Consider the following 11,079-nt stretch of genomic DNA (forward strand, 5'->3'; position numbering starts at 1 on the left):
AAACACAATTACAATAAAATATTATTTCCCATAAATTGCTCTCGTTTGTTAAAGTGACACTTTTATTTAATATCAATACATATACACACGCATAACAAACATGACTTTTGAGTGATAGACTGTTAAATACTTACTAAATAATGCAATTATGGAACATATAAATTACTTATAACAAGGTTGTAACTGAGTATTTAATAGCTGAAAACGCAAAAATATTAAGTGATTGGTGAGTGTTTAAAGATTTACTGTGATCTGCTATCGTCTCAAAAGGTAGAAATACCGTGTATTCTGCACCTTTCTTTCAAATAAATCTCGGTATCCTTCCAAAGAACCATTGTTTTGGACATGTATTCATTCTATTTGGAATATTAAACAATTGTATTAATTGTGGCAAATCTTATTTGGGAGTAAGAATGCATCTTTAAACCGTACAAACACTTACCACGTTGCACATTTACTAATATTATAATTTCAAGTTATATCAAACCCAAAACTTGATGTTGTTGTTGTTGTTGGTATTGTTGTGAAATCTTTTGCAATGTAAAGAATACACGAAGGGGAAATGTTGTCTATTAGTTTCTTATGGTAGCATATTACTGCCGTAACATAACCTGATAGCGTTCGCGAATTGTTTCGTGTTAACCACTTAATTTTCGAAAAATAATCTAGCTATCTAGTTAATATTTGCAATACTTTTTTTGGTTAGATAAATATCGTAATACTAAAAACAGACTTGAAAGTGCCCAACACTACCACCATAGCTACAGCTCCCTTAAATCACTAGACTTTATCACTTTGATCGTACAAAACCTACGAACAATCAACATATGCGTCCTAAAGGCTCACAACGGTTGAGGTCATTATTCAAATACAGTTTTCATTGGTTAGATTAGACTGCGAGAAAGAAAGCGTGCTTCGACGGAGTGCGCCGTTTCAATTCCGATCTACCTTCCCTATGTTTCGGACAGTGACACCAGAAACGAACAAATATTTTATATCGGCCTTATAGGGGAAAGCTCTAAGTTCTTACATGAAAATAAAACATTCTCAATATGTTTTAGCATGGACTGTTTGTGTCTGCTTTGGGATTTATTTTGAAACTATTTCAAGGAAAGTTACAAGCAATTGCAACAGGCAGAAACAGCAACTTGAGGTTCGATATATCTTTACTCGAAAATAGACTTACTAGTTATCACTGCTAAAATTATAATAGGGTTATAAGTACTGTGTTTAAATTGGGGAATGTATTTAAATTTCTTCAAATTACGGAATTCGAGTGAAATCAAAGTCTGCAAATACACGAGAGTCGATCCGCGAAAAGTCCATTCCAGATCAAAATACAGTAAATATTACCCTTTTTATATACACTACTGGTTTTAATAAAAAAAAACATTGTTATAACATAATAAATAATACTTTAATGTCGAAATGTTTCGTTTTATGACGTCAGATTGGAACACTGCCGTATAGAATTGGAGAGGAGTGGAATACGCACTTCTGTATATGCGTGTGGAATTAAGATGTGGTAATGATAAATGTAAATGTATATATATAGTTTCTGTTAATATTTCGGAATTAAAAAGCATCTTCAAACCTCAAGTTGAACTCAGAGAAATTCAAACCATCACTCATAACCGCTCAATTGCATGTACGTTTAATGGTTGTTTGAAGTTATCTCAACAAACAGCATTCGGTATGTCATGCTGAAACGAATTTGGACATTCGACATTAAAAAATGAATGACTTGCTTGACAATCGACATTAAAAGCATTCGAAAAAACAAGGGACATTTTAAATACTGAAAATTTGAATGTCTTGCTAGGACGAAATTTGAACATTGGACATTCATAAAATGAAAAAAATGAATGTCTTGCTGGAATTGGATTGGCAAAACATTGGATATTCGACATTTAATATTATCTTTACTTCGTGCGAAATTCGATATCGAACATGCAAAAAATGAAAAACTTGAATGTCCTAATAGGACATTAAAAGCACAGTACGGTGTTGTTATGGCATGACATTGATCATTTTTTGAATGACCGATATCACTAGTCGTACGTTAAGCCAGCCTCACACATCTGTTTAAATGATACCAGTTTACGTGAAAAGCGTAGAAATGGTTGCATTTTCGATGATTACGAGATCCCGAACAATCATGATATAAGCGATTAAATAATAGATTGCTTAAAGATACACTTTTACTCCCAATTAAGATTTACCACACTTTGTACGTTTTTTTAATCAATCGAAAAGGATGAATATATATCGACATCAATGGTTCTTATGAAGGATACCGTGTAAAATTTGAAAGAAAGGTGCAGACAACACGGTATTTCTACCTATTGAGACAATAGCTGATCACTGTAAATATTTTAGGACTCACCAGTCATTTAAAATTTGTGCGTTTTCAGCTATTATATACACGGTTACAATCTTGTTATCAGTAATTCATATTTTTCATAAATGCATTATTTAGTAAAGAGTTAAAGATTTATCATTCAAAATTTATGTTTGTTATACATGTGTATGTATTGATTTTAAATAAGAGTGCCATTTTTAGACTATCTACGCATGCGCGCAGGTAGTCTTAAGACCGCAAACTCCAAAGAACTACTTCTATTCATGTCGTTTTAACCCATTTTTTTGTCTCAATGCGCTCTATGTTTAGCAGAATGACGTCGAAACCATAAACATAGATTGGTTGTATTGCACTCCGAGTATGAGTTTTTGCTTGTTCGGCTATTTCCGCGCTGAAATTCTGTATCCCGGCGTTTTATTTTTAGCAGGATATAACTATTTTTAGATCGCTATATTTATCAGATTAATGTGGGTCAAAATAGTGGAGGTTCTGGTAGGAAGGTGACATACATAATGATATTCACTCTGAGTTTAGCCCATGATGTTCCAGAAATTATTACCGACCGCAAGTGTCCCATCGCCTGCTGGGTTTGTTATTATAACCAGACGTGACCCTGAAGCACGCTTATTTGTAATGGTGCATTTATATTTGACTTTTATGAGATAAGAAAAAAATAATAATTGTCTGAGTGTCAAAATAGTTGTATCTCAGGTTTCGCGTTGCTAATGCTTCAAATGCTATAATATACCTGCTACACCATAACAAGATATTATTCATTCTATGATTTTAGGCGTTTATATTTATAATGAGATGTTTTCATTTTTTTTTTTGCATAAAAGCTTCGTTCCGGTGTATTCTTGGCATAGTTTTAGACATTATGCTTTCAATTTATATAAGCACACATGCCCTAATACGACAGTGAGTCATGCACACGTTTGGTGAAGCAAAGTAGTTCGGATTAAACCTGTAAAACATCCAAAGAGTACGAAGCATTTATAACAGCACTAGTACTATTTCTATATAGGTACTTACATAAAACATAAACAACATTAAATTTATCAATAAACTTTTAAAAGCACAATCATATTCTCATTCATAGAACCGACAAGTTCCGATAATCTAAAAATAGTTTCAACTACATTAACTAATCGATATTCTAAACATAGTTTCTACATACATTAACTGACCACATGTTTGTCCTCACCGCGGGAAAACGACCATCTGATGAGCTCTGCATTTTGAAAGTTGTTCGTAAAATAAAATCATTCCTTAAACAATTAAAACGTGTATGTTCCTAAAACTTGCCTGAGATTGTGTTTTGGGCAACCGAGAGTTATTGTCATTGTTTACTTTTTATTTATTTTTTATTGCTTTTGACAGGCACATACATCATAATTATATTCACTTCTAAGTCAAAGCGGCAAAGTCGAGCGCGCTGTCTAAAGACAGCTCTTGTTAAAGTTCTCGTGGTCTAGTGGATTAGGTGTTGGTTAACGGATTTTTTCCTGTTTAACATGTGTTTGGTTGCACCCTAATGAACCAAAAACATATTGTATACTATAACTGTATTTTGTCTGTAATTTCGATGTCATAAATTAAAATAATAAACAAATCACTGTTTTCAGTGAGGGTTAAAACAACAAAAAGGTTACGAGAAATAATTTGGATATAAATACAAAAGATAAATTTACATCACTAAAACATAATGGGACTTTAACAGCTTTTTCAACCCAAAATGTACTTATGGTGTATATTTAATGCAATAATAATATTATGAACTCGGGCTGTTAACAATATAACGGGCCTTTTAAATGTTAACGTCCTCAAAAGGTGTATTTACCCTATACAAATACAGGCCCCGATTTCTCGAAACTTCCTAAGAGTAACAGGCTTAAGTCGCTTATTTCAATTAGCCAAAATACATACTGAAAATAGATTTTGATAAATGAAAAATGGTTAATTCTCACTGCGGAAAATGGTTGAATATACGGGAATGTACTGAAACCCGTACACCCAATGTGTACGGTAAGTGTACGGAATGTTGAATATACGGGTGTGTTCGGACCCGTATATTCATAAAACTCGCATATCTTGAGTATACGGGATTCGATGTACGGGCGTGTACTAACCCGTACATCAGTGTTATAATAAAACAATGAATTCTGTAATCAATTTAGGTTTTTGGGTGTTTAATTTGATAGCATACATGATATGAACGACATTTATATCATTGACTTAAAAAATCACAGTTACGTAAAAAAAGGATGGTGTCAGTAAAAATCACCTTTGTAGAAAATTGAATGCTTTAATGGGTTTCGACAGCTTTTGATGAAATTAAAAAGGGTCTGAATGATAACAAATAAATACTAGTAAATTGGACAATACTGAGTTGATTGACTAACGACTAGTACTTAAAGTATTTTGATGGATGTACGGCACCTTACATCTCTGTATATCTTGAGTGTACGGGCATGTACGGTCTCCGTACATGTTGAAAATACGGGAAATTATGTTCTTCCGTATATTCATCGTGTACGGGATTATACCATTCCCGTACACGATGAATATACGGGCGTGTCCAATTCCCGTATATTATGGATGTATAATGGACGGAAATATATCAGTTCCCGTACACGCTGAGTGTACGGAAAAGTAACAATTCCCGTACACTATGGATATACGGAAATGTACTGTTTCCCGTACATCCTTGTTATAAAATAGTTTTGAATTTTGTAATCAAGTAAGGTAATTTGGTGTTTTTGAGAGCATATATGATATGAACAACATTTAAACCATTGACTTGTATACATTTTTCCGTGTAAGTAGATAAACAGCAATGTGTTAGCAAGGTATGGCTTTTATGGTTTTAACAGCCTTTGATGAAATCAAAGCTACATGTTAATGATAAAAAATGAGATTCGGCAATGCTGGTAGGGTTGATTTACGGCTAGTACTAAAAATATTTTGATGAATGTACGGCACCGTACATCTCCGTATATCTTGAGCGGACGGACATGTATGGTCTCCGTACATGTTGAGTGTACGGGAATTCATGCTCTTCCGTACACTTTTGAGAGTACGAGATTATTCCACCCCCGTACACGATGGATATACGGGATTTTACATTTCCCGTATATTATGGATGTACGGAAATATACAAGTTCCCGTACACGCTGAGGGTACGGAAAAGTAACAATTCCCGTACACTATAGATATACGGAAAAGGCACAAAGGTTATGGAACAACAGACACCAAACAAGAGACAAAAATACACAGCGCTACAACACGACCCACATTAAACAAAAAACACTGCGCTACAACACGACCCACATTAAACAAAATACACTGCGCTATAAGACAACACACATTAAACAAATTACACTGCGCTACAAGACAACACACATTAAACAAGAAACACTGCGCTACAAGACAACACACATTAAACAAAATACACTGCGCTACAAGACAACACACATTAAACAAAATACACTGCGCTATAAGACAACACACATTAAACAAAATACACTGCGCTATAAGACAACACACATTAAACAAATTACACTGCGCTACAAGACAACACACATTAAACAAAATACACTGCGCTACAAGACAACACACATTAAACAAAATACACTGCGCTACAAGACAACACACATTAAACAAAATACACTGCGCTACAAGACAACACACATTAAACAAAATACACAGCGCTACAAGACAACACACGTTAAATAAAATACACTGTGCTACAAGACAACACACGTTAAATAAAATACACTGTGCTACAAAACAACACACGTTAAACAAAATGAACTGCGCTACAAGACGACCCACATTAAACAAAATACATAGCGCTACAAGACAAAATACATTAAACAAGAGATACAGCGCTGCAAGTCAATACACATGCAAAAAAATACACAGCGCTACAAGACAAATTACATTAAACAAGAGATAAAGCGCTGCAAGACAATACACATGCAAAAAAACCACTGCGTTACAAGACAAATTACATTAAACAAGTGATACAGAGCTGCAAGTCAACCCACATTAAACAAGAAACACAGCGCTACAAGACAACCCACATTAAACAAGAAACACACCACTACAAGACAACCCACATTAAACAAGAAACACAGCGCTACAAGACAACCCACATTAAACAAGAAACACAGCGCTACAAGACAACCCACATTAAACAAGAAACACAGCGCTACAAGACAACCCACATTAAACAAGAAACACAGCGCTACAAGACAACCACATTAAACAACCCACATTAAACAAGAAACACAGCGCTACAAGACAACCCACATTAAACAAGAAACACAGCGCTACAAGACAACCCACATTAAACAAGAAACACAGCGCTACAAGACAACCCACATTAAACAAGAAACACAGCGCTACAAGACGACCCACATTAAACAAGAAACACAGCGCTACAAGACGACCCACATTAAACAAGAAACACAGCGCTACAAGACGACCCACATTAAACAAGAAACACAGCGCTACAAGACGACCCACATTAAACAAGAAACACACCGCTACAAGACAACCCACATTAAACAAGAAACACACCGCTACAAGACGACCCACATTAAACAAGAAACACAGCGCTACAAGACGACCCACATTAAACAAGAAACACAGCGCTACAAGACGACCCACATTAAACAAGAAACACACCGCTACAAGACGACCCACATTAAACAAGAAACACACCGCTACAAGACGACCCACATTAAACAAGAAACACACCGCTACAACACGACCCACATTAAACAAGAAACACACCGCTACAACACGACCCGCACTAAACAAGAAACACAGCGCTACAAGACGACCCACATTAAACAAGAAACACAGCGCTACAAGACAACCCACATTAAACAAGAAACACAGCGCTACAAGACAACACACATTAAACAAGAAACACAGCGCTACAAGACAACCCACATTAAACAAGAAACACAGCGCTACAAGACAACCCACATTAAACAAGAAACACAGCGCTACAAGACAACACACATTAAACAAGAAACACAGCGCTACAAGACAACACACATTAAACAAGAAACACAGCGCTACAAGACAAAATATTCTCATTGGTAAAAGGTGGGTTATACTGGCTCGATCAATTCATTTCGAAGCTAAGTAATGACCCACCAGGGGCGGGGGTAATAAACCGGTTTCCGGGCGAATTATCTCACAGTTTTAATCATGTATTGTTTTTGTGCTGATATAGTTGGCTATATGCAACTGTATTTGTTTCAGTATGACCGAAATGTCTCGGAAAATGTTTAAACTGGCGATCACTCTACTGGCTCTTCTGCCAAGGACTGAATCAGGTAAACTATTCTACTCAGGGCCCACGTTCATTAACGTCTTAAATACGCGCTAGGTCTCAGAATTAAGCCCCAATTTCCCCAAACTTCTTAAATCTTTTATAACAGGGTAAGGCTTAGCTCCCTATTTTTTTCAATAATATGCGTAATATTTTCTTCTTTAAGACTGTTTGTACATTAAATAAGAATTATCTTTATGATTATCAAAATAAACAATTTTAAATATCAAAATTCAATTTAAGTATTATTTTGGCTCATTGAAATAAACTACTTAAGCCTGTGAAGTTTAAGAAGTTTCGAGAAATTTGGGCAAAGCTTTGAAATGCAACAGTAACATTTATTTGACTCTTTTTTTATAGAAATAGTAAATAGTAGCGAAACGAGTCATTGGATTAACATATACAGCATATTTCGTATGTAACACCGTTGTATTGTAAGAGTTGGTAGTTGTGGTTAGTAGTAATAGAAGTACTGGAAGCAGTAGCAGTAGCAGTAGCAGTAATAATATAATAACAATTTGCACATCTGCAGTTCGCACTCATGACGTCAATGAATTTTGCCCGAATAAACAAAATAATTTAACATTTTAACACCACTATTTAAATTACATGTTCTTACAGACGATAAACAACGTGTAAACAAAATTCATACCTATCAGCTAAGATGTTCTTTCCACCATATATTTAATGCATCAACTTTATAATTTCAGGTTTATTGTTCCAAATGGAAGGGTTTATTGATCTAAACCCACCCGACTTTGGTCAAGACCCTAACTTTCCCCCAGATCCTAACTTTCCTAACGATCCGAGTTTCCCTGGCGATCCGAGTTTCCCTGGCGATCCGAGCTTCCCTGGCGACACTAACTTAAATCTAGACCCCAATCTCCCTCAAGACACTCAAATCGATTCTGTATTCCCACCTGCTTTTCCGCCCGACAGCATCTTTTCACCAAATAAGCCGTCCGATTCTCAGAGCGGAAATATTGACAACACAAAACAATCAGCTTCTGAAGCTACCAACCCACTAGATGTAGCCAATGTGCTCAACGACCTATTCCCTCCCGGCTCACCTCTTACTACGGACCCACAAACCGGCAGTATGGGTGGCATTGGAGCACCGCTCATACCCTCCGGCCGACCAGAACAATCTTCCGTCCAAGAGGCACCGGTAGAGATCAAACCAAATGGTCCGTCACTTCCGATGAAACCGGAAACACCAGCTTTTGCCGGATCAGGAATGAATGAACTGGGTAGTATTTGTATTGTTGACCGTCCGTTAAGTATATCCGTTTCTGTTCAAATAACGCATTTCTCTGTTTAAAGCCATTACGTAACTATCTACCGATTTTTTCGGCACTTTCTGTATCAGCCCGTAAATCTAATTTTTTGGATAGCAAGGCGGAGTACGGAACGCTACCGGATGTTGCTAAGAGAATCTGGGCGGAAGAAAGGCGCACTCAAACACTAGAATGTACTTGAAAGTCTCTTTTGTTCTATTTCATTCCAAAATAAAAACGTTCCAGGTGCAGTCGAAACAGCGAACATGGTGGTCCCGGGGCAGGCAATTGCCAATGAAGGTATCTCGTTTGGAGGTGACACACAGGGTAATATGCCTGCACCGTGCATTGGCTGGCGTAAAAGACACGACATGTGTGAACCTGGTAGGTTTCGGGTGTAGTTTCCGATTTTATTCAGGAAGTAACTGTTTTGTGCAGCGTTAAAGATAAGCTTTACAGTAAATTGCCTATGAAACATTTTCCTTTAGTAAGCAATTTAAATTCCTCCTTTCATATGCATGATATACGTAGGATATTAAATATTCTTAAAGGTAACAAACTAACGCCGCGGGAACGGAAAAAGGCTCGTAAGCTGCGAAGATTGGAAAGGCGGCAAAGAAAAAAGGAAAAAAAGGCCGTCGGTGTGAGACAGCCAAAGAGTCCCAAAGTGAAAGTTATTAAAAAATTAAAACCTGTCGACATTAATACCGAGACCGGCGAAGTGATGGGTGGGCCTGGGGGCGGGGCAAAGGGCAAACGGAAGGGAAAAGTTCAGAGGAAAGGCGGTAAGGGCAAAAAAGGGAAGCAAGCTACTGAAACGACCACCATGGATACAACGAACATGGAGCTTATTGCCGGGTTCGGATATATTCAGTGGAAGAAGTAACGAATACACAGACGGATCAAAGCAACCCTAACTTGCATGAAAATTGAACGTGCCATGACTGAATGATAAACAGAGCTGTGGACGATGTTACATAACAGATATAAAACAATTATCATAATATACTATATGAACTGGACGTACATTTGTTATAAATGATATAATGGGTTTAATTAAACTGCTATTGTTTTTGTGAAAGGTATGTGAAATTGAATATAATTATTATTCGAACTAACTATACAACCGTTTATTCATAGAAAACAGTAATATTATTAAATTGCCTGGTGAAGGTTCTAAATTATATGATATAGTTTTTGTTCAAAATTGAAAAAAATAAGAAATATGATTTTAAAGAAAAATATTTGTAAGAAATTGCATTATATAATAAACATTCTCCCTTTCGTTTATGCAAAGTTTGTTTCTCTTCTACTTGACTGTGTAATTGAAATATTCCCGTTCTAACTAAATGTTTCTATGAAAATGTGCTTGTCCATTGTATTTATTATGTTTGTATACGGTATGTAAGTAAATTATATATAGTTAATATATAGTTCTGTAACCGAATACAAGATTGAACTCATATAACAGCTGTATTGTTAACAGACTAGGAACACAGGAATGCAAATACAAGATGGCTTTGCAGGCTATTCTTGCTTAATGGACATGCAGTTTTTACAGGGCCTGGCTTTCTGTTTTAACCACCCCGGGTAAAACGACTCACGTGCATGAACGCGTCATTTTAGAATACTTATTTTATGGATAATGATACTAAATTGATTTCTTATGAGATTAGAAGAGCGAGAGAGAGAGGGGGGGAGGGGGCATTCGCACACTCTAAAATCATTAAGTTTACTTTTAATTTCTATGAAGTAAAATGAAAAATGTACAATTTCGGACTAAAAAGTGCCATAAAAAATCTAGGGCAGTGTCCCCAAACCATCGTGCCATCACTAACAACCAAAGCAGTTTCGGTTATGCGACAGGTGCGCAAGTGAAAAGCTACACCCTTTTGCTGCGTCATCTATATTACAACTAAATTATACGAAAAACATTTTTATGTAGGTGGTAAAATCGTACAACAACAATTTGCCGCCTACGGCTTTATTTGATCAATACATTGTAATGATTCAAGCATATGAAAGGTGATCAATAAAACAAGCAGTTCATTGTTCTTGTGAGGTTAGCCATCTATCATGAACAAGGTATG

General features: G+C 36.1%; 1 protein-coding gene across 2 annotated transcripts; it reads left to right on the forward strand.

The window, feature by feature from the left end:
• Window positions 1-973: 973 nt before the first annotated feature.
• On the forward strand, window positions 974-10,279 carry LOC128220203 (sporozoite surface protein 2-like). 2 transcript variants are annotated; one of them, XM_052928487.1, is made up of 5 exons: window positions 974-1,153; window positions 7,643-7,716; window positions 8,423-8,962; window positions 9,236-9,373; window positions 9,541-10,279. In XM_052928487.1, exons 2-5 carry the CDS (start codon window positions 7,644-7,646, stop codon window positions 9,873-9,875), a joined length of 1,086 nt encoding a protein of 361 aa, XP_052784447.1. In that variant the 5' UTR covers window positions 974-1,153; window position 7,643; the 3' UTR covers window positions 9,876-10,279. The 2 variants fall into 2 exon arrangements, with proteins under 2 accessions (XP_052784447.1, XP_052784448.1); XM_052928488.1 differs by lacking the exon at window positions 974-1,153 and adding an exon at window positions 1,200-1,342.
• The last annotated feature ends 800 nt before the right edge of the window (window positions 10,280-11,079 follow it).

This window comes from Mya arenaria, chromosome 15, assembly GCF_026914265.1.
Source record: "Mya arenaria isolate MELC-2E11 chromosome 15, ASM2691426v1".
NCBI classification, from domain to species: domain Eukaryota; kingdom Metazoa; phylum Mollusca; class Bivalvia; order Myida; family Myidae; genus Mya; species Mya arenaria.